Source organism: Leopardus geoffroyi, chromosome A2 (genome assembly GCF_018350155.1).
Source record: "Leopardus geoffroyi isolate Oge1 chromosome A2, O.geoffroyi_Oge1_pat1.0, whole genome shotgun sequence".
Classification (NCBI taxonomy): domain Eukaryota; kingdom Metazoa; phylum Chordata; class Mammalia; order Carnivora; family Felidae; genus Leopardus; species Leopardus geoffroyi.
This window is the reverse complement of record NC_059331.1, coordinates 12,181,819-12,205,203: the sequence shown is the minus strand read 5'-3', so window position 1 is coordinate 12,205,203 and position 23,385 is coordinate 12,181,819. Positions and strand designations below refer to the sequence as shown.

Sequence of the window (23,385 nt, the reverse complement as noted above, 5' to 3'; positions counted from 1 at the left end):
GTAAGAACAGCCTCACCCTGGGCAGATGGTCTTGTCCTGTGCAGGGCCTGCCGGTCAGTGGGGGCGGGGCAAGGGGAAGGTAGCCCCGCCCTTGCACTTCTGAGTGAGGTTTCTACCTTTCTTATAACCATAGACAGGGGTTTCTTTCTTCCTTTCTTTTCTTTTCTTTTCTTTTCTTTTCTTTTCTTTTCTTTTCTTTTCTTTTCTTTTCTTTCTCTCTCTCCCTCTCTCTCTCTCTCTGTCTCTCTTTTCCATTGAGCTATATAATTCACATAACATAAAATTTGCTACTTTAGAACAAGTAGTTCATTGGTTTTTTTGCATGTTTGGTGTGATCCTTAGCTGTCCCCTCTGTCTAGTTCCAGAACATTTCCATCACCCCCAAAGAAACCCCATGACGTGTAGTCCTCACACTCCATTGCCGCTGCCCTCCCCACTCCCCACCCCGGCAACTACTGATCTGCTTTGTGTCTCCATGGACATACCTGCTCTGGACGTTCAACGTGAGGCCTTTTGTGTCTGGCTTTTTTCACTCGAGTCTCAGTTTCTGAGGCTCAGACAGTGGCTGCTAACCTGTTCTCGGACAGTCCCGCTACCTGGAGCGTCTCCTAGCAGGTGGTGGTGACACAGAGACTGGGGGCCTGGCTGCCTGGGCTCAGACCCAGTTCTCTGTAGCTGTGTGACCTTGGGCAAGTTACTGAACATCTCTGGGTCTTGTACTGCATTGGTTACGAGCGTTCTGCTTTCCTGAGTTGTGGGGCTGGGAAACAAAGTCTGGCACCTGCTCAGGGCTCACTCGGGCCGCTTCCTGCTCTTCTCCATCATTTGAGCAGAGGGGAGTCTGCATCAGGAGCAAAGCCATCAGCACTGGGCAGCTACACTGTTGAAGAGACCTGGGTCCCCACGGTCTCCAGTCTGGGTGGATAGAGAAAGCCCTGCCGCTGTGGGGACACTAGAGGTGGCTGTGGCGCCCTGTGGGTGAGGCCGAGTCATGCCGCAGGGACCGGCGTCCTCTGCTTGAGGACTCTGAGTGTTCTGAGCTCCGAGCTGTGGCGGGAGAGGAGCCTGGCTAAGTGGTCAGGACCCCAGCTCCGCCGTGTCTCACCTGAGTGACCTGGGCAGGTAGCTCGGCCTCCTGGCCTGCGTCACCTCAGCTGGCCACGAGGCTCAGCGCGCGGGCTGCTGACGGAGCCGAGAGCAGGGGCTGGCTGCCGGGTGCGCTGCGAGAGTGGCCGGTTCTCTCTGGATCACCTCCTAGGACGTGAACCCGAGCCGGGGGAAGTAAGTACCATCTGACTCAGTTGGGCTCTCAGGGTGCTGGAGGGCGCGTTCCGCCGATCTGTGGGAAATGCCGTCCGTCCTAGCTGTGGTCTGCGGGTGAGGTGGGGTGGGTGTGCCCACCCTGCCTCAGGACACTCATCAGTGCCTGCCGTGCAGTATCCAGACCCTTCTTTTCTGGCTTCTCACTCTGTGCACGTTGGCCGTGAGGACTAGGCCGTAGGTGGTCTCCTGGAATGTTTTGGATTGGAAAGCAGGGACTGGCCTGCCTCTGATATGAAGGGTTTTTTGCTCAAATGAGCTTCTTCAGCTACAAGACCACCTTGTAAGCAAAGTGACTTTATTTCTCTGAATGTATGTACTTTCATCCTGTCATTTTATTCTCCCTCACATCTCTGATTTCCGCCCGTGTCCTAGAACTGATCCCCCAGACGTAGAGCCCACGCCCCGCCTCCATCATCTGTGTCACCTCACTCCATCTTTTTAGTCCTCTGGTGGAGCCGGCCTCATCTTCCCTCCCGCCCGGGCCTGGGTGACACGGATGTGTGGCTGGTTCTGCCTTCCTATCGCGTCTGGGTTGCCATGAACATGCTTTGGTTTTTTATTCTGGTCCCTGAGGATCCGGGTGCTATAATGTCTTGTCGCTACCAAGGAAACCATCATGAGGTCTCTGGCGCCTCCTCCAGGTGATTCTGAGGAAGAAGTCGGGCCTGTGCAGAGACTGGTTCTGACATCCGGAGGCGCTGTCCTCTGTGGTCTGTGGCAGGTGCGGCCAGGCTGCCTGGAGCCCTGGCTGGTGGGCTCCTGCAGCCTTCGAGGTGCCGGGGTCCTTGTGTGCCCCGACAGCCCCCCAGAGCTGGGAGGGAGCCCTGAGCCAGCCAGACTGGCTGTTCTGTGGGGGCATCGTCTGTAAGCAGGCCGGGCTGGGGCCCTGCTGTAGTGCTTGATGGCACAGACAGAATACTACGTATTTTTTGAAAGTTCCCCTGTGAAAACCAGGTTTGGTTGGGGTTCCTGCCACCTGTCCCCAGATGGGTCTGGCCGTGCCGGCTAGCACAGTCTGTGGGTCAGGGCCCCGCATAGAGTGTGAGTCCTTTGTCCTCAGGCTACTTAAGCAGCAGAAGCTTCAGCCCCCACAGCTCTGTTCCCATTGTGCCCTTTCCCTGTCCTCGGGGAGTCTTTCACCTCTATTTCCATCGCTGTCTTTCTGGCGAGCACCCGTAGTGTCTGCCTGGTTTTTCCTTCCTTCCTTCCTTCCTTCCTTCCTTCCTTCCTTCCTTCCTTCCTTCCGCCAAAATCAAGAGCTGGACGCTTAACCGACTACGCCACCCAAGTGCCCCAAGCATCTTTTCATGTGCTTATTGGCCATCTGTGTACCTTTTGAATAGACATTTCTATTCAGACCCTTTGACCATTATTAATTTTTTTTTTTTTTTTTTTTTTTTTGTCTTTTGATAGCTGAGTTGTAAGAGTTCTTTATATTTTCTGGGTAGAATTTCTTCATCAGATATGTGATTTGCAAAAATTGTGGGTTGTCTTTTTACTTTCTTGATAGTGTCCTTTGAAGCACAAAAGCTTTAAATTTTGGTGAAGTCCAGTTTATTCCTTTTTTTTTTTTCTGCTCTTGCTTTTAATGTCTTATTTAAGAACTCATTGTCAAATTCAAGGTCACAAAGATTTTACCCCATGTTTTCTTCTTTATTTTTTATTTTTTATTTTTATTTTTTTAAATTTTTTATTTTTTCAACGTTTATTTATTTTTGGGACAGAGAGAGAGTATGAATGGGGGAGGGGCAGAGAGAGAGGGAGACACAGAATCGGAAACAGGCTCCAGGCTCTGAGCCATCAGCCCAGAGCCCGACGCGGGGCTCGAACTCACGGACCGCGAGATCGTCACCTGGCTGAAGTCGGACGCTTAACCGACTGCGCCACCCAGGCGCCCCTATTTTTTATTTTTTTTAAACATTTATTTATTTATTTATTTTTTTCAACGTTTATTTATTTTTGGGACAGAGAGAGACAGACCATGAACGGGGGAGGGGCAGAGAGAGAGGGAGACACAGAATCGGAAACAGGCTCCAGGCTCTGAGCCATCAGCCCAGAGCCTGACGTGGGGCTCGAACTCACGGACTGCGAGATCGTGACCTGGCTGAAGTCGGACGCTTAACCGACTGCGCCACCCAGGCGCCCCAAACATTTATTTATTTTTGAGAGAGAGAGAGTGCGAGCAGGGGAGGGGCAGAGAGAGAGGGAGACACAGAATCCAAAGCAGGCTCCAGGCTCTGAGCCATCAGCACAGAGCCGGATGTGGGGCTCGAACTCACAAATTAAGAGATGGTGACCTGAGCCGAAGTCGGACATTTAACCGACTGAGCCATTCAGGTGCCCCTACCTTATGTTTTCTTCTAAGACTTTTATCGTTTTACCTCCTACATTCAGATCTTTGGTCTGTTTTGAGCTAATTTTGGCATATGGTGTGAGGTAGGGATCCAACTTTATTCTTTTGCATGTGGAGATCCAGTTGTCCCAGCACCATTTGTTGAAGAAACTGTTCTTTCCCTGTTGAACAAATGCCTTGGCACCCTTGTCGACTGTCACCTGGCCATCGATGTGTGGCTTTATTTCTGGACTCTCTGTTCTATTCCATTGTTCCACATGCATTTCTCTTTAGGTCAGTACTATGCTGTCTTGATGACTATAGCTTTGTATAGGCATATGTCATTTTATTGTGCTTTACAGATTCTGTGTGTTTTGTTTTGTTTTGTTTTTACAAATTGAAGGTTTGTGGCAACTTCCCGTCAAGTGAATTTATCGGCACCATTTTCCCAGTAGCATTTGCTCACTTTGTGTCTCTTTGTCCCATTTTGGTAATTCTCGCAATCTTTCAATGTTTTTCGTTATTATTATATTTGTTATGGTGATCTGTGTTCAGAGATTATGACTCCCTGAAAGCTCAGGTGATGATTAGCATATTTTAATAATAAAATATTTTTTAATTAAGGTGTGTACGTTGTTTTTTAGACATAACACTATTGCACACTTAAACTGTGGTGTAGTGTAAACATAACTTTTGCATGCACTTGGGAACTCAAAAATTCATTTGACTCATTCTATTGCAACACGTGCTATATTGCAGTGATTTGGAACCAGACCCACAATATACCTGAGGTATGTCTGTAGTAAGTTTTAAAACTGAAAAGTAGAAGTTCTCCAACTTTTTTTTCTTCTCCTTTGAGATTGTTTTGGCGTTTCCAAATTCCTTGCATTTCCTTATGAATTTTGGCCTCAGCTTGTCCGTTTCTGTGCAGGAGCCAGCTGGGGATTCCAGGGGGGTTTGAATTAAGTCTGCAGGTTCTCTGGGTTATTTCTTTGTTCTCTTTGCTCAGACACCTCCCACATTCTGACCCCAGCTCCCATCCTGACCATGAGCTGGGTCTTCGTCCCCACTGGGCTCTTGGATTCCCCTTCCTTCGTTACAGAATGAGGCTCAGATTCCCTGATGTTTCAGGCCACCACAGCAGGCCTGGCCCTCTTCCCTGCTCTGTGTCCTCTTCCTCTGCCACTTGTCGTTCCCTCAGATGTGGCAAACCTGTGTCTGGGACTCCCTACCACCATCCTCTTCCCTTCCCCAGACTTGAACACTGAAGTTCCGTTTCTTGAATTCAAGGTCAGGGGCAGGGAGACTGGGGAAGAGAGGGCCTAGCTCCCCAGCATAACTCAGAGGTGTGTTTTGGCTGTCTAGAGTGGCAAGAGCCATGACATTTTCGTCCTCAAGGCAGAGAGGAGGCCCTGTGCCTGCTTTGGGTTTTCTCCTAAAATGGCACCAGCAAAGCCCCAGCCGGGTCGGCCCTGGGGATCGGCCTCACCGTCCCTGTCCTCCCTTACCCCCAAAGGTCCCCTCAAATCTTGCCCTTGCTTTGATTCTCACGGCCACCATCTCCTCGTGGCCCAGGTCCCCTCCCTGCTCCTTTTGTCGGTCTGTCAGAGATGTCGTCAGTTAGCTCTCACGAGGCCTTCCAGAAAGGTCGCGTGCGTGTTCTTTCCTTCCTGTTGGCACGAACGCCAGAATGCAGCATACACATGTGCTTGGCCACGGGCTTCACGTTGTAACTCGAGTATGAGGTGCAGCTTCCTTTAGGGTACGAGCACGCCGTAAGTTGTGAGCCAGGCCCGCCTGGTGGGAATTTACTTGGTTCCCAGGTTTTGCTCCCACAGACTGCATGTTTTCACGTGCACCATACACCCCCAGGGTGCTCTTCCTAGGGGTGTCTTGGTCGGGTCTGAGGGTACCTTTACTGGTCGTCTGGGTAGATACTGCCGATTTGGAGCAACATCAACAGTGGAGAATCATCCTGCCCCACGCTCATACTTGAACGTCCTGCGGGGGCTTCCTGCGTGGCCCTGCTTCCTTTTGCTGGAGCTGGAGCCCCACACCCCCTTCCCCACTTCCGTGCAGTGTCAGTCTGGTCTCCCTGTGCCCCCACCCCCCACCCCGAGTCCACCCAGCAGCACCCGTACATTCTGTCGCTTCTCTTCCTCCCAGTTTGTTTGTGTTTGGGTGATGCCTCTCCCCTCCCCACCCCTGACCACATGTCACCGGATAGCTCTTCTTGGTGGGACCCAGCTACTCTCCCGGACCCTGGCCACTCTTAGGCCATCAGTAAATATTTGCCAAGGGACTTAGTGAGAGGTCACGCCACGGCCGCCAACTGAGATGCACACATTTACAGCAAGTGTGCACAGGATGCCTGCTGAGCACAGGCTGACGGGCAGGGGCCAGTCTTGTAGGACATCTAGGGGGCTCTAGCCCAGGCTGAGACTGCTGTCTTGGACATGCTCCCCACCCGCCATGCTCAAGTACATTGACGCAACTCTTCCCTAGGAATTGCAAAATGACTTAGACCGGGAAACGAGCAGTTTGCAAGAGCTGGAAGCTCAGAAGCAGGACGCCCAAGACCGCCTCGACGAAATGGATCAGCAGAAGGCCAAGCTCCGAGACATGCTGAGCGACGTCAGGCAGAAGTGCCAGGACGAGACTCAGATGGTGAGTCTCACGCCCAGCATGGCGGGGGGGCTTCCTGTGGGCTTCTTTGGGCTCACGACGACCTGGAAACACAAGGCTGAGGCGTCCTACTGGTTTAATCGAGTTGTGGACATATCATTTGAAAAAGCGTCGAGGCATCTGTGGCCTGACCTCAGTCTCACCCACCAAGTCATACAGTCAACAGCCCTGGTCCCCACTAACCTCACCCTGGCTGGTGCCTCACAGCACCCCGGGGCCAGCATGCTCCTCCTCCGCCCCTGCCACCGTCTGGTGTCTTCACTGCTCATTATAAACCGGGGAGGCTGCAAGCTCAGCAGATTGAAAGCCCTCATCCCCTCCTCTGAGACCTTGCACGGGGATGTTTAGCCCCTGGGAGACAGGTAGACTGCCTTTGCTTATCCCAGGCCTCAAAATTGACTTATCCCAGGATTGACTTTCTGTCAGTTCCATGGGCATTTGCACGTCTGCCTTGTTTCCTTCTGTTTTGCGAGTGGAGAGAGGGCCCTGGAAGGAAGCCCAGGTGTCCGGCCATCAGGCTGGTATCTGCCTCACTGGGTCCGCTTGTTCCAATGATGTGAATTAAGACTCCTCCTTTTGTCATATTTCATCTCATTTCAGATTTCCTCGTTGAAGACCCAAATCCAGTCTCAGGAATCTGACCTCAAGTCCCAGGAAGACGACCTGAACCGGGCCAAATCGGAGCTGAACCGATTGCAGCAGGAAGAAACCCAGCTGGAGCAGAGCATTCAGGCCGGGAAAGTTCAGCTGGAAACCATCATCAAGTCCCTGAAATCGACGCAGGACGAAATCAACCAGGTATCTCCCTGAGGGCAGGGCCTTGCCTCTGCTGGTGGCCGGGGGTCTTCTGGGGCCTTCTTGCGAGCGGAGCAGCTGCGGTGAGCTGTCACGTCGGGGTGTGTGACCAGCCTGCACAGAGGCCGCTTGTTACCTTGGCTCTCACCCAGCCCGTTTATGTCAGGCTCTCTTCTTAGAAGCTGTCGTCCTGGCCTGGAGGTCAAGCACCCAGCGTCCCGCAGCGTGTGCTCCGGCATCACGTTGACTTTGGCCTGCGGGCTGTTTGCTATGCCTCTCTGTCCTTCCACTTCCCCACCTGGGCGCACGTCCTCTTTGGGGAATGGGCAGGGTCTGTGTGAGGACTTCAGTGGCTCCTTTGGAGAGAGTCTTGGGTGTAGAAATGTCCTCCCCAGCACGGTTCTCAGACCAGCGAGAGGGACAGAGTCCGAGACGTTTTCCGGCACCTCTCTGTCCCTGTGCGACCTGAGGACTGGCACATTGCCGAGGCCCCACCCTGTGATGAGCATCACCCCACGTGGGGCCCTGTTCCAGTTCTGCAGGCTGTCTGGGCACCCCATCCTTATCCTGCTTTGGTGTGAAGGCCCTGGGGCCTGCAGCCGCTGCTCGCCAGCAGAGGGCGGGCTTCCCTCCCGCTCCCCTGTATGTAACAGCCCAAGGCCTCTTTGCCGGCCCTTGGGTGTCCCATCGACAGACAAGCATGATGCTTGCCCTTGGCACTATTACAGTGGCCAGCTGTGCTTCCTCTCTTGACCGACTCGATCCCTTGCTCTTTTTGCCAGGTTGCAGACAATAGTTGATCGCAAACACGTACGCGGGATTTCATTCCCTGTGTTGTGTTTCATTGTTTCTTAGATCTGAGATTATCTTAGGTCTTTTCCATCCGAGCAATTGGAGTTTGTGTAACATAGGATCCAAGCCATGCGCGTATGTTAGTAATAATAGTAATAGTGATGTTCACTGCCATGTATTAACGCCCACCCTTCCAGATGCTACAGGAGGTGTTTTACCCCTCGCTTCCTGTGGTCCTTTTTGGAGAAGAGCTAATAGAGAGGTTAGGTCACTCGCCAGAGGTCACACAGTGTCTCACACAGGATGAGACAGTTAAGATAACATTCCTGGTCTGTCTGACTTCATGGATTGTCCTCCTTTCCCCGGCCTCACATCCCTGTCCAGGACAAGGAGCAGTGGACAGGGTGATAAAACCCCATAAAGGGGAAATGTTTACTATCACTTGGAACAGATCGTGAACGTGGATTTTTACCAATTTCAGTTCTTTTCAGAATTGACAGATGTTTGTTTGAACACAGGCCTCTCTCAGGGGTCAGGGATATAAAGAGGCCTCATGGGGCAGCGACAAGGACCTCGTGGTTTACAAGTCGTGTCACTTGGGATCCTCTACTGTGTAGGCGAGTAATTCAGTTCCCCATGTGAATGGAGTTGGACGATAGGGTTGGACGTTAGGAGAAAAAAAATATCTCTCCTGACACCTTTCCCCTAAACCCCATGTGATGTCAGCAATCTTTGTCGTGTAGGCAAGAAGCAAGCTGTCCCAGCTGCATGAAAGCCACCAAGAAGCCCACAGGACCCTGGAGCAGTATGACGAGGTGCTCGACGGGGCCCACGGCGCCAGCCTGACCAACTTAGCCGACCTGAGCGAAGCCATCTCCCTGACAGAGAGGGGCGGTTTTGGAGCCATGGTAAAGGTCGAGTAAGCGTATTGCAGTCCTGGGATTAGGTCCCACGCTGGGATCAGAGAACGCCCTGCTTGCTGGATCCGGCACTCGCCAGCCTTGATTTTGTCCAAATGCAGGGTGTTTCCTGTTTTCGCTGCTGCTTTGCGTGTCCACACAGGCCCCGCAGCCCGGGGTACGTGGCTGTGCGCCATCCTTGCTTCGGCCTGAATCCTTTGTAAGACCAGTTTTTAAAGATATTTGTCTTCGGTGAGCCAGCCACCCAAATTCAGAGGGCTTTCCCAAACTTAACCAAAAGTGGATCAGGCTCACACATGTGAAACCCTACATCCTACTAGTTGGGGGCGGAGGGCGGGGCATGGGAGAAATGTGTGTGTGTGTCCGTGTTCCCACAAGGAGCACCTTGAAAACCAAATGTATTTGTGAAGATCAAGACAAATGACAGCCCTTTGAGGCACTGCCGTTTGCCCTGTGAACTGGCCCCTCTCCTGCACTTTGGGGTGTGCTGAAAGCCTGGGCTCTTATGACCCCGGGGGCCTTGATCAAGTCCCAGGGTGCTGTGGACTCGGGCTGCTGACATCCAGCCGGTGTCCCTTTTTCCCCATATCATCACGTCCCCTTTTTCCTGCCAGCGCCCGCCCTTGTGGCCGAGCCCCCGCGTGTGCCATTTCCGCTTTAGCTTGGCCGATGACAGCATCTTTGTGCTCCTGACAGAGCCGATGGGATGCTCTTGGTCTCGGTGGTTTCACTGTGCTCTGCTCCCAAAGCCTTTTGACCTCTCACCCCATGTTGCTGCCCCCTCGTCCGGGGCCACTCCTCTGAACTGTCTTGCTCCTGGCCCTGGGCTTCGTGGATTGCTTCTTCTTCCTGTAGTAACACAGCTTCTCTCTCTCTGTCTCTCTGTCTCTCTGTCTCTCTGTCTTTCTCAACTTGAGTCTTGGCTCTTCACGTTCATTTCTTGACCTGTTTCTTTCCTCAGTAGCCAAGTAGTCAGTCCTAAGAATTTATGGGGAAGCTTATACCTCCTTCCCCGAATCGCTTAGAAGATGCTGTTGGTGTCCTCATCTGTCTCCTGTCTTGGGCCCTCACTGCCTCCTCTGCCGCTCACAGATTCCTTTTCCTCACGGAATTGTAAACGGGTGAATTCCGTATCTGCTCTTGAGCCCACCGTCAGCTTGATTGTCCGAGTTCAGACTACGACTGTCCACTCTTCATTCGCCGGGTGAGACAGAACTGCCCGCTTGGCTGTCTGGCCGCTCAGTGTGTGCATTTCAGCTTCATGACCCTGATTTTACTTTTCCCGTCTGTCACCGGCCCCCTCGCACAGCTTTCCGCTTGCCCTCGTTCATCTTGGTTTGTGGAAGAGCTTAAACCCTTTTGCAGGTTCGAATAAGATTGGTTTCCTGGGTAAAAAGTTGGCAGTTTGCAAGTGGCCAGTGATTTTCCCTCCCCCCGCCCCCCACAGATTTTTCATCTTTTCCTCATTTCTGTTCATCTTGTGAGCGGGGCAAAGTTTACATGATAGGCAATTCATTCTGGAATGTCGATGTCAGATATGTTACATAGCAACTTGCCACCGGTGTCTGAAAAACTATATTTATCTTGTTGTACAAATACAGTTTTTAAAGCATTTTTCCGTTTGTTTCTTTTTCTTAATAAACACTTCGAAGAGGGCTTTTTGTTTACTCTTGAATGTTTCGAGACTGCTTCAGAGAGCAATTAGTTCTCTTTGAGGTGGGTGACAGTGAGGGGTTTAGTTCCCTGAGAATACTGTAACCAAAGAGGGGCATCCAGAAGTTTCTACGGCTGGGCAGGTCTACTGAAGTCACTAACTTTAGTTTTCAGCTCATACCGTGTTACTTTGTCCCAAAGACTGAGGCTTCTTAAAGCCAGATTTATTTCTTGTCTCTCATCCGACGATGATACTGGCCTCTGGCTCTTGAAGGCAGCACTCAACCAACCTGTCTAGTAGGAAAAGGCAATAAATCATCCCTGACTTCAGCCTCGCCAAGACCTTATCATGAAAGATTGGTTTGTCATCTCATCCAGCCCCACTGGCATGCTGGAACCATTTTTATTGACTTTCCAGAGCTGATTATTAAATAGGAATTTTGTAACCTGATTGTTTAACTTTTGGTGACTTGAATTCAGCCACAGTGGGAGTATTTGCACCATGGGAATTGACAGGACGAAGCTGCCAATCAGGGCCTTTTTTTTTTTTTTTTTCCCCCAGAGAGCTGGTTCATCAGCACACCACTGCCCAACCCCTAGCTAAAGGGAAGGAGAGTCACAGAAACTCCTTTCAGAGTTGTCACATCTGTTTCTTAAGAAGTGCAGAACTCAGGTCTAGTTACTGAACTCCACGTTCAAGGTATTTTACCTCTGCTAAGGGACGTGTCATTTACCCCAGTGCTCATCTGCTGCACCCATGTCTCCCAAGGTGGCAGATGGCTCAGTTCTCATTGATAGGTGGTCAGTGGCTGGTGGAGTTTATGGCATCTCTGTACCAGGGGAAGCCTAATTTTCTGCTCTGAATCTGTGAAATGGACTCAGAACCACTGGTGATTACCTCACGTATGTGAATCCTGCTGGGGTCTTTTTAGGCTTCTCCTTGGAAGGGGAGGGAGCGATTGCTACCTTAGGCAAATAATTGCACCTGAGAAAGAGATCACAGACCTGGCTTTCAGTTCAGGGGGCTCACAGCCAAAGCGTCTAGAGTCACACACAGCCTCTTCTCTGCCATCGTCCACTGTTAGTTGGCAGGCTTCCAAGTGATGATTGAAAACATCGAAAAAAAACCCCAAAAAACACCAACTTGTAAATCAGTGCTAATTTCTAACTAAATAGAAGCTTTCGTTCTGAGACCAAGCTGTCATTCTTAATGTGCTACTGTATCCAGGACATCATCTCTCTTCTTCTGGGGTGAGATCCATTCCTTCCCCCAGGATACAGCGTGAGAGGGTGATTTTCCGTCTTGGCTGCCCGGCTTCTTTAGATCAGGACACTCCATCCTATTTATCTGTGTGTGAGAGGCCCGTCGGACGTCTGTCTGTTGGGCGACTGCAGCTCGCATGTTTGCACTGTGACGTCCTTACGGAGCCACACGCTTCCGCGGTATTTGCGATACTTACTTGCCTAAGAACCCGCTTGGTCTTCCCGCCTTGGGGAGGGAGACCTGTGGTTGGAGGCTCCAGGTAATGTTCCCCAGGTAAGAAAAGTCATCCCGTGTTCATCAGAGGACAGGGGTGTTTGTCGTCCTTCAGGAGCCTGTGGCTTCCCATTGGCCCAGGGCCTCCGGGAGCCATCCTGCTTTCCGAAGTCAAGCAGCACAGAGTGCTGGGGGCCTTGTCTGGAATCTTCCTCTGGCACCTTTGACGTCATGGCCCTGTGACCGTTGTCTGTATTTTTACGGAAGCCCCAGCTCTTTAATCATTTGGCTTTGGTCAGTTGGAATAATGGATGTTTGCCAGCCCCACGGGTGCCGACACACCTGCTGGGTTCAGTGAGGATGTTGTGCTTTTTCATATCACAGTGAAACCTTCGTGTTTTCACTGAGGGTGTGTCTTCATTAACCAAAATACACTCACTGTTTCTAAACAGAGTGGGCCTTGTTCCCGTGTAGGTTGTACCCCCTCACCCCCCAACACACACACATCGGGGCCATTTTCCACTATAAAAAAGTGCTCTTCAAAAGCAAATCGTCTTTTCTTCCGGCTTAAACGTGCTTGTTTGTTTCTAGAAATAAGCACTTTAAAACAAAATGCAAAGTGTTATATATGCTCTAGTAGTTCCAACTGCATAAGCAGCTCATTTCCTCCCAAGATGCAAATAGCCAGCGTGTTTCTTGGTGTGGGGACAGCATTTTAAAACATGCCCACTTAGCTATACGTTCTGTGAGAAAAAGATGGTTGAGGGAGGCCACACTTTTGAATGAGTCCCAGGCTGTGGTTCTTGACTGGCTTGTTACGTTTTCCTTTGGACACTTCCAAAGATACCACTTTCTTCTGACTTTGTAATATCTTATTTTTGATTTCTAATTGTGATAAAACACACAGAACATAAAATCGTTCATCTTAACCATGCCTGAGTATATTCATGTGCAACTAGGCCCCAGAACGTTTTTCTGCTCATTAACCACCGACTCCCCAGTCCCTGGAACCCACTGTTCTATTTTCTGTCTCTGCAAACCTGACTCCTCTGGGACCTCTTCTAAAGTGGGATCACACAGTACTTGTCTTTTCGTGACTGGCTTGTTTCACTGAGCATCACATCCTCAAGGCCAAACAATACTCCTGTGTATTTACCTACTGCATTCAGTGTATCTGTCCATCCATTGGTGGTGGTTTACATGACTGCCTTCCACTCAATGTTTAAATAAACTTTTAGTTCGCAAGAGTGGTGGATTTACAGAAAAACATAACAGGTGGTACAGGAAGTTCCCACATGCCCCACACTCCGCTTCCCCTGTCATTAACACCTTATCCTGTACACGTGTCACTGAATGAACTGGTGCTGACACGTTATGAAATGATGTCCATATTTCTTCAACGATTTTTTCAAAATGTTTATTCATTTTTGAGAGTGAGAATGGGGAGGGGCAGAGAGAGAAGGGGACAGAGGATCTGAAGAGGTCTCTGTGCTGAGTAGAGAGCCCAATGTGGGGCTCGAACTCACGAACGGTGAGATCATGATCTGAGCCAGAAGTCGGACGCTGAACCGACTGAGCCACCCAGGTGCCCCATTTCAATGATTTTTTTAGTCATTCTCCGTAGGGTCCCACTGCTTGAAGGAGAAACATGCAAGTTGGGTATGGAATTCTGTACTTTGCTTTAAATTTGAAATAATAAAGTTCCTGTCCTGTCTCTTCACAAAATTATAGGACGATCCTTTCAAAAATAAAGCCTTGTTATTTAGCAACAATGCCCAAGAATTGCATCCGGATCCTTTCCAGACCGAAGACCCCTTCAAATCCGACCCATTTAAAGGAGCTGATCCCTTCAAAGGTATCTCTCTCGGTGCCCAGTTAGTCATTGAAGGGCTGTTTACTTTGTGCCTGTTAGAGTTGTCCAATGATCAGAGTGGTTGGCCAGTAGCACCTTCTGGAATGGAGGGGAAGGGAGTTCTTTGAGCCCCGTGGGTCACCAGAGTGTTGCACCTCAGCCTGGTCCACTGCAGAGCTGAGGTGTTAGAGTTGGGAGGGAAGAGCTGAGCTCCCAGCTTGCAGCGAGGTGCCCATGTTCACGGGCAGCTGGCTCCGCCCTCGACCTCTGCTCGCTTTGGTTCCCATCCTCCTGTCGGGGTGGTAAGTTCTCCCTCGCTGCCCTGGTGGGATGGACTACCAGAGGTAGTCGTGATCGTGAGACTCCTCAGTGAGCGACAAGTCCCCACATAAATCTAAGGTCTCGATGTGACACATTTGCCCAGAGCCCCACATGAGTCCAGAATAACTAAGAAGGCTTCTAGAGATACATGTTCCTCACTGTGGTCCTTCAGAGCAAGGTAGCATTTCCAGGAAGGCTATCTGTACGTCCCTGAGCAAATGTACGGAGAGGGTGAGGCGTGGAGAGGGCAGAGGGGAGCGCCTTTCCGGCATCACGTGTGGAATCGAAGCATCACAGGACCAAAGCGACACCGGGCGGCTCTGGAAGCTCAGATGTGTGGAGCTCGTCCTCACACTGGGGCTGGCCGTGGGTCGGGCCCTGTGTTGTCCTGGCTGGGGGAGGTGAGAGGGAGAATGAGGTACAAGAGTGTAGCATGGCGGAGAGAGAGCGAGCAGTGAGTTCTGGCTCGTTCCACATCTCCCCCCGCTGCGGCCCCGTGTCGAGCAGCCAGTGGTGCCTCATTTCGTCCTGAACCCCCCAGCTGGGAACAGCCGCCTCGGCCAGTCGCTGCTCCTCCTTGGATATGCCAGGGTCATTTCTACGGTAGAGCTAAACATTCCTCTCTCCTCCAATCTAGGTGACCCGTTCCAGAATGACCCCTTCGCAGAACAACAGACCGCTTCAGCAGGTAAAAGCCTTTGTGGAAGAGGCTTTTTGGTTTTTCATGGACTGGTCCTCACCCTTATTTATCTACTTCTTTCTTTTTTTTTTTTTTTTTTTTTTTGCTGAGGTGAAATTTGTAGAACACAAAACTCAACATTTTTAAAGTGACAATTCAGTGGCATTCGGTACATTCTTAATGTACAACCACCACCTGTGTGTAGTTCTAGAATGTTTCCATCCCCTAAAAGGAAACCTTATGCCCATGAGCAGTCACGCCCTCCTCCCCCAGGCCCAGGCAACCACCAATCTGCTGTCTATCTCTGGATTTACCTGTGTTTTCATTATTAAAGTCAGCTTTGTCGAGAGGTGTAATTTATACACAGCAAAATTCACCAATTTTAAGTTTATAATTAGATGAGTTTTGATAAATGAGTTTTGAGTTAGGTGAGAACATTTCCATCGTGCCAGAAGGTTCTCTTCTGCCTCCTACCCCCCATCCCCGGGTCCCTAGCAATCACTGATCTGCTTTCTGTCATTATGGTTTTTACCTTTTCTAGAATTTCATATAAAGGGCATCAGTCAGCTACGCACTCTTTTATGTTTGGGTTCTTTCACTAAGCGCAATGTTGTTTATTCATGGAGCCTGTTTTTCTTCACTTTCCAAAACACCTTCTAGATCCATTTGGAGGGGATCCTTTCAAAGAAAGCGACCCGTTCCGTGGCTCTGCACCTGACGACTTCTTTAAGAAACAGACAAAGAATGACCCATTTACCTCAGACCCGTTCACGAAAAACCCTTCCTTACCCTCAAAGGTGAGTGTCCCCTGGGAGGCCTAGGTGGTGCCCGTGTGTGCCCTTGGCGCACACGAAAGTGGCCCTTCCTTATCCCCCGCCCACCCCCGGGCCGAGTCCGGGGCTCCAACATGCGGACTGAGCTTGCGAAGCCTGACACGTGTGCGCGTAGGCCGGGAGCTGGGCCGCGGGCATGTCCTACTCCTGGAAGGTGAGGTGACTAGTCCCTGTGAGGCTTGTCCCATGAATCAGGGGTCACGTTCAGAGGTGCACTGAGCCCGCGTCAGGATGGGTTGGGCCCCGAATAGCTCTCTTTTCTCTGTTCCTTCCTGTGCCCCTGTCACTTCAGCTCAGGCCCACTGGCTGGCTTCTCTGTTCTGTCGCCTGCCCCCACTGCGACCCCGTCTCCCAACAAAAATGAAACAAAACAAAGCATCACACGTTCCACATGACCACCCTGCCATCTTCCTGGCAGCACTTAGTGTGTGAGGCACTCACGTGCCCCTCTCCACCCCCAGCATCTAGCGGACCGTGTGTTTTGCAGTGTTAGGCCCAACACACTGCATTAAATGGCTGTCAGCTAGGATTTGAAAAGCAAAACAGTGACTCTGATTGAACAGAGAATTCTCATGTCTAGGGGAGGGCGGCTTATAGCCTCCTTTCATGTTCTGGGCTATATCTCTTCCAAAGCCCTACACGTGCCCTGTCTGTCCCTCTAGACCCAGAGTTTCTTGAAGGCCAGGATTGGTTTGTAACGTTTCCGTCTGTGAGACCTGTCGCGGGGACCCCCTTTCATTCTTGGTATTGAACTGTGTGTGATGTGTGTTCTCACTCTCTGTGGATCAATTTTGTTGAACTTTTGGTTATGTTAATTTCCCCTCCTGTTTGTTTCTATTTCACTGATTTCTGCTTTTTATTATTTCCTTCCTCCTCTTTTGGGTTAGTACTTTGCTCTTCCATTTCTAACATCTGAAGATTCAACCTCAGGTCACTGATCTTAGACCGTTTTTTCTAATATAAATGTTTTCAAACTACACATTTTGCCCTGAGCACTGCTTAGCCACATTCCACGCATTTTGATACGTTCTATCTTTACTGCCTTTTGTTTGTGGTATGTTCTAGTTTCCCTTGTGATATCTCTGTTGAACCATGTATTATTTAAAATACTGTTTTGTTTCCAGATACTTGGGTTTTTTTTTTCTTTTACGTGTCTTATAGTATTGATTTCTAATTAAATATGCTCCTAGGGAACATGTTTTGTATTTTTTGCGGTCCTTTTAAATTTATTTATATTTATTTTACTGTTTGCATTGGTGTCCATACTGTATAATTGAGAAGAATGTTTATCTATGGTTGTCAGGTTCTATAAATGCGAATTACATCAGTGTGGTTGATAGTACTGTTCAGATCATTTGTGTCTTTACTGTTTTTTGTTTGTTTGTTTGTTTGTTTTATAGCTTTCCCAATTGCTGAGAGAGGAATGTTAAAAATCTGTGATTGTGGAATTGTCTATAGCCCCGTTAATTCGGTCAAGTTTTGCTTCATGTATTTTGAAGCTCTGTCTGGTGCCTACACATTTCTGCTGGTTGTATCACCGTGATGCAGTGACCCTTTTATCATTATAAAAGCTTTCTTTCTTTCTCTGGTGGCACCTTTGTCTTGAGATCTGTTCTATCTATTAAAATAGTTGCCTCATCCTCCTTATGCTTACTCTTTGTACGCTATACCTTTTTTCATCCATTTACTTTCAGTAAATGGGTTTCTATATGTGAAGGGTCTTTTAGAGCGAGCATGTCGTTGGGGCTGCTGGTCAATCCAGTCTGGAAATCTCTGCCTTCGAAATGGAGTATTTAGACCATTAACATGTAATTCAGTTATTGTTGTGGTTAGATTTGAGTCTATTTTATTATTTGCTTGTTCTTTATCCCCTTTGTTTTGTCACTCTGTTCCCTTTCTGCCTTCTTTTTATTTATTTATTTATTTACTTACTTACTTATTTATTTTAGAGAGCGAGAACGCAGTAGGGGAGAGGGGCAGAGGGAGAGAGAGACTCTTAAGCAGGCTCCATGCTCAGTGCAGAGCCTGATGTGGGGCTCGATCCCACGACCCTGGGACCATGACCTGAGCTGAAATCAAGAGTCAGACACTCAACCGACTGAACCACCCGGACACCCCTCTGCCTTCTTTTAGACTATTTGAATATTTTCTAGAATTCCATTTTCTAGTGTCTTTTGGCCTATTTTACCTATATCTATTTCTATTATTTTTTAGAGGTTGCTTTAGGGATTACCATATACACCCTTAAGTTTTCACAGGCTCCTTGGAGTGAACGTTACATCACTTTATGTAAAATGTAGAAAACTTGCAGCCAAATTTTCTTGGGGGGATAACGATCCTGTCTAAAGGATAGATCCCTTTATCCACCTCCTCCCTAGCCAGCAGTGTCTCCTCTTATGTTACAGGTGTCCTACGAATATAATATGTCTAAATATGTCATAAACCCTGGAAGACAGTCGTTTAAGTTTTGCCTTAATCCACTGTATGTATGTAAAAGAAATTTTAAAGAGGAAAACGGTGGTCTGTTTATTTTTGCCCATATATTTGCCATTTGCTCTTTATTCCTTCCTCCGGATCTGACGTTTCCTCCCATTATCCTTTTCCTTAAGCCTGAAGAACTTGGTCTGGCACCTCTTCTGATACAGGTCTGCTTTGTTGTCATTCTTGAAGGGTGTCGCTGCCTGAGCTAGTAGTTTTTGCCCCTTTTCAGCACTTTGAGGATGTCGTTCCACTGCTTTCTGGCCTTCCTTGTCCTTGAGAAGAAGCCGTGAGTCCCAGGCAGTTGTTCTCCCAAATGTACCATCCTGTTCTTCTCTGGCTGCTTTCTCCCTCTCTGTCTCTCCGTCTCCCTCTCTGTCTCTCTGTCTCTCCCTCTCTGTCTCTCTGTCTCTCTCTGCCTTTCAGTAGTTTGTGAAGCATATGCATGTGGTTTTCTTTGTATTGATGTTGTTTGGGGTTTGCTGAGGTTCATAAATCTCTAAATATCTTTTACTGGACTTTGCAAGTTTTTGGCTGTTACTTAAACATTTTCTTTGTCTCCCCTTTTCTCTTCTTTGTCTCCCCTTTACAGTTACTTATATGTTAGAGCTTTTGCTGATGTCACCACAAGTCCCTGAGGCTCTGTTTTCTCATTCTTCTTTCTCTCTCCCTCTCTTTTTCTTGTAGATTGGATAATTTCTTCAGATCTGTCTTCTGTCTCACTTACTTTTTTTCTCTATCTGTTGTGTAGCTGACCTAGTGAGGTTTTATTCTAGATAGTGTACATTTTTCAGTTTTAGAATTTCCATTTGTTTCTTTGTGTGGTTGCTGTTTTTCTGCTAAGATCTACCCATTCCTCTGAAGAGTATTTTCCTTTACTTCACTGAGCACAGTTGTTACTGCTTTAAAGTCGTCCTCATCTAAGAATTCCAGCGTCTGGGGCGTCTTGGGATTGGTTCTATTGATTGTCTTTTCCCTTGAGAACTGGCCACATTTTTCTGGTTCTTTAGAAACGTATCCTGTGTATCATGAGTGCTCTTTCGTGGTGACTGGATACTGCTCTGTTCCTCCAGAGAGTCCGGACGGCGAGTTTTCTGTTGGGGTCTTAGCTTCGCAAAGCCCTCAGATTACAGCTGTCCAGACAGAAGATTCAACCTGGTTCTGTTCGTTCCTGCCCACTTTGAATTCTCGTCCAGAGTCTTCCTGCTTTGGTTCACTTCCTGAGCTTTCGGGTGGTTGCTTGTATTTACCTGTGTTTTGTATTTTGTCCAGAGTTTAGAGGCGTTATCTGCAGGAGGGTTTGGCCTGTGGGCATTTTACTCCACCAGGGTTTAGTACAAATCATTTTATCCTCCTCGTGGCCAGCACCAGCTGTCAGGACAGTGTGTGGTTGAACGAATGGCTGGGTAAATGAGTGAACTGCTTTTCACTCTTCCTCTCTCCTTTCACTCAGCTCGACCCCTTTGAATCCAGTGAACCTTTTTCATCCTCCAGTGTCTCCTCAAAAGGATCAGGTGAGACCGATGGCTTATTTTCCTTCTGACCCTCCCCGCTGCCAGTGGAGGGAGCCCACCCGGTGATGGTTTTATTTCCAAAGCTGTGTGTCCTCAGAGTTTATGTCATTAGCCAGGGGCGCCCAGATCCTCGCCAGAAGCACTTTAGCCAAAGCCAGCTATACCTCCCCCCGCCCCCGCCACTGCTCATCTTTGTGGAAAGGGAGGTCGGCAGTAGGGATGAAGTCAGTAATAACACCACTGTTACTGGTTGCTCTTTGCTCATTGCTCCTTACGGATCTCTGGTTTGTACCTTCGGATCTTTTTCCTAAAAGAATCCAAAGTTTGACTGAGGGTACTGGCTTCTGCATTGAGGGAGGGGAGCATTTGTGGACTCCCCCTGGTTCTGGGGAACAGTCCCTGCTTGGTCCTACTGCCTTGCCTAGCAGCTCGTGCTTGATGGTGATAGAGTTCATTACCATAGGTGGGTGTGGGGGTTATCCAGGCAAATTGCCCCCCCAAAGGAGAAAGCTTGGCAAACTGCATGGACAGGCTCCCCACATACATGGCGCTGGTGGTGGGTCACTGCAGAACTGCACCCCCCTCCCTGACCGGGCTGTGGTTCCACACCTGTCACTCCTCTGCTGACCGTGAGCAGTGCTGGCTAGAAGTACAGATGGGGCAGAGTCCCTGTGGCTGTCCCCTAGGCGGCCGTCACAGCAAGAGACTTCCGGCCGAGCTAGACCAACCATGAGCCAGCGCAGGTGGGGCCAGGGAGGCCTTGTTGAGGGCCTGCGTCCAGGTGCACGGCCCTGGCCACCTCCTCAGATGTCCCGCGCTGGGGGCCGTGGAATATGGAGAGGCAGCACCTGACCCTGACCCCAGGAGGTGTGTTCCCTGAGCGCCCTGTAACTCTGCGTCTGTTGGTGCCACTTTGCAGGTCCCTTTGGAACCTTAGACCCCTTTGGAAGTGGGTCCTTCAATAGTGCTGAGGGCTTTGCCGACTTCAGCCAGATGTCCAAGGTAAAGCCCCACCCACGGAGCACGTGTGCCTCTGCCAGTGTCTTTGTGCCTCTTGTCGTGGTCTTGTCGTGAGCAGCCAGGCATAATTATTAATACCACGTATGTATTTCCTCGGCACCTGTCAGACTCTGAAACGCATCCTCATGTGAGGCTGTGAGCCGGCAGGCAGGGTCTAGAAAATGCCTGTGGTTGTGATTGGCTCCATTTCCCTTCCTCTGAGTGAAACTGCCAGAGCCCTGAATCCCTCCATGAGGCCTATGTGTCGCGGGCTCCCCCCAGTCCTACTGGTGTCTGTTAGCTGCCAGATCTTAGGCAATAAAGTTGTGGCTGCACAGACCCAGAGAAGAGAAGGCATTAGGCACAGGGGACTCAGGAGGGTCACGGGTGCCAGGCCTGGTGTGCGTGCAGCTGAGACTGGAACTGTGGGCTGCAGGCTGGCAGGCGGGAGGGATCCGGAGAACGTGGGCCGGTTATGTAAGTGGGAGCTGCCTGCGAGAACCCGAGAAGGGTTTGGAAAGTGAGGGCTAGGTTTTGTGAACAAATACACAGGTTCAAGACAGATGACACTCCTGCACTTGTCGGGCTGGGCAGTAGCTGCGTGCCACGGTCAGGCGAATATAGCCCCTGGTGCTGTCGGGGTCCTGTTGTGCGAGGGGCTGGGAGTTGTGGCTAGGAAGCTCTATCATTTATGTATTTATTTTGAGAGAGAATGCACAAACATGAGCGGAGGAGGGGCAGGGAGAGAGGGAGAGAGGAAGAGAGAGAGAGAGAGAGAGACAGGGAGAATCCCAAGCAGGCTCCATGCTTATGCAGAGCCCAGTGTGGCGGTCCGTCTCATGAACCATGAGATTGTGACCTGAGCCGAAATCAAGAGTCGGGTGCTTAACCCTCTGAGCCACCCACCAACTGAGCGTTGCCCTGAGAATGCTAAATCTTTAATGTAGCAAAAAGTCAGTAGATCATGTCCAAATTGGACAGATCAAGAAATAACAGTAGATGCCCATGATTATAGAGGTAAATCTCAGAAGAAACCGCTAAGAAGTCAAAAACGTCGGCCATGGTCAGTGGGAAAGGCAATGGTCCGAGGGTCTGCAGATCTTCGTTATAATCTTTAGTGTCCCTTGGTTTTAAGTATGAGTACGTACTTCTCTGATAAGAATTCGGGAAAGCGGCATTAGGTGTGCCCCACGTGGGCCTCAGGGCCCCGTCCCGAGGACCCACTTGTGCTCTGCTGCTTGCTGATAGTCCCTGCAGGCGGGTGGGGGCCTCGCAGCCCGCGGCCCCAGAGCCATGCTTCTCCACTCCTTCCTGCAGTCTTCAGTCTCCACCTGCTCCAGCCCAGGTGCCATCGCCGTGGTGTGTGTGGGGGCGAGTGGTGGCCACAAGCGGGAGCCCGTCCCCATCCCTGGTCTTACCTCCTAGTGGGGAAGGCTCACAAGCCAGATGGTGGAGAGGGAGCCGGGGAGGGCATCTCGGAGCACGTGGGAGCCGAGCATCCGCAGCAAGGAGTCACTTGCTTCCTGCACGCTGCCCACCCCTGCTGGGCAGCCCCCCACCCCTCCCCCGCCCGTCCCCGCCGAGCCAGCTCCCGGGGGGCCTGCTGGCTCCACGTGCACTCAGCCTGAGGGACACACACTCGTCTGGGCACTGAGCGCTTGTGGTGAGCCAATGTGTGATTGTGGCACACGGCTTCTGAGAAACCTTTGAGACTCCGTTCGGGTTTTCAGAGAAGCACATTGAGCGTACATCGTCAAGGTAGCAAACCCAGTTTCTGGCCAGAGAGAGGGCGTCTGCTTAGCCATCGGCTGTCACAGGAGGGAGCTCAGAGGTGCTGGTGTAGCTGCCTCTCATTGCAGTGCCTGCGGGGAGCAAGCCTCCGTCCCTCGTGTGGGAACGCTGGGACTCGGACGGTCAGGATGCTGTCTGGGATTGGCCAGAAGGCCCCAGGACAGGAGATTTGCTCAGACGTTTGCCTGTCACTTGGCGGTTGTTACACACGGCCCTCCCTGCTCCTAGAGTGGAGCTGTGCGTCCTTCGCTTTCTCGTCCCTGCTTAGTAGGCAGGAAAATCACCTCTTGAAAGCAGAAAACTTGTGCCACACGGTGGCAGCAGTCCCCAAACGAAGGGGCCTGCATTGCATTCTCCAGCTGTCGGAGTGAGCCCTCTCCCTTTGGGAGGCTGGCCCCAAAGACAGAGGGAGTGAGCCGCCAGTGGCCAGAGCTGAGACAAGGACAAGGGCACAAGAGGTGCCCTTTTGAGAGGTGTCCTCATCGAGGCTGCATGGGCTGGCGGGGGCTGCGCAGGGCGGCCAGTCTGGACGGGCTCTGGGCTTCCCTCTCCTTGTCCTCGTGTCCCTCGATCAGGCCGCACACACACGTGCACTTGTGACTCCAGAGCTGGTGGCCCCTTCCTGTTGGAGGCACTGGCTGGACGGAGCTGGACGGGGCCGTGGAAAATTTGTCTCCAGTGCTCCTTTGTTTTGTTTCCACGCTCCCGTCACCTCCCAGTGTCCTGCCACTTGTCCAGCTGTACACCGAGCCCTAACCTGGTAGGACTCTGTTTTCCCCTTCGGTTCTCTTTCTGTTTTTCAAGAAAAACATCGTGTGTATAAATAAAATGCTGAAGGAAATGAAAGTAAAGTGGCGAGAAGGCTTTTTTTTTTTTTTTTTTTTTTGGCTTCTTGGTTTTGTTTTTTTGTGTGTGTTTTTTACATCGCCAGCTTTTCCCCC

The 23,385-nt window shown here is 50.3% G+C and overlaps 1 protein-coding gene across 17 annotated transcripts in view; it reads left to right on the top strand.

Annotated features, from left to right (window-relative positions):
• Positions 1-23,385, top strand: part of EPS15L1 (epidermal growth factor receptor pathway substrate 15 like 1) — a 98,450-nt gene that overhangs the window by 51,281 nt on the left and 23,784 nt on the right. For 13 of the 17 annotated variants that reach the window (XM_045492410.1, XM_045492411.1, XM_045492400.1 and 10 more), the window contains 8 exons: positions 6,161-6,322; positions 6,941-7,138; positions 8,671-8,835; positions 13,709-13,832; positions 14,788-14,838; positions 15,490-15,626; positions 19,594-19,654; positions 20,574-20,656. In XM_045492410.1, the coding sequence (XP_045348366.1) occupies positions 6,161-6,322; positions 6,941-7,138; positions 8,671-8,835; positions 13,709-13,832; positions 14,788-14,838; positions 15,490-15,626; positions 19,594-19,654; positions 20,574-20,656 (981 nt within the window). Of the gene's footprint in view, positions 1-6,160; positions 6,323-6,940; positions 7,139-8,670; positions 8,836-13,708; positions 13,833-14,787; positions 14,839-15,489; positions 15,627-19,593; positions 19,655-20,573; positions 20,756-23,385 lie in introns of all 17 variants that reach the window. The other 4 variants (XM_045492415.1, XM_045492405.1, XM_045492402.1 and 1 more) reach the window with 2 other exon arrangements.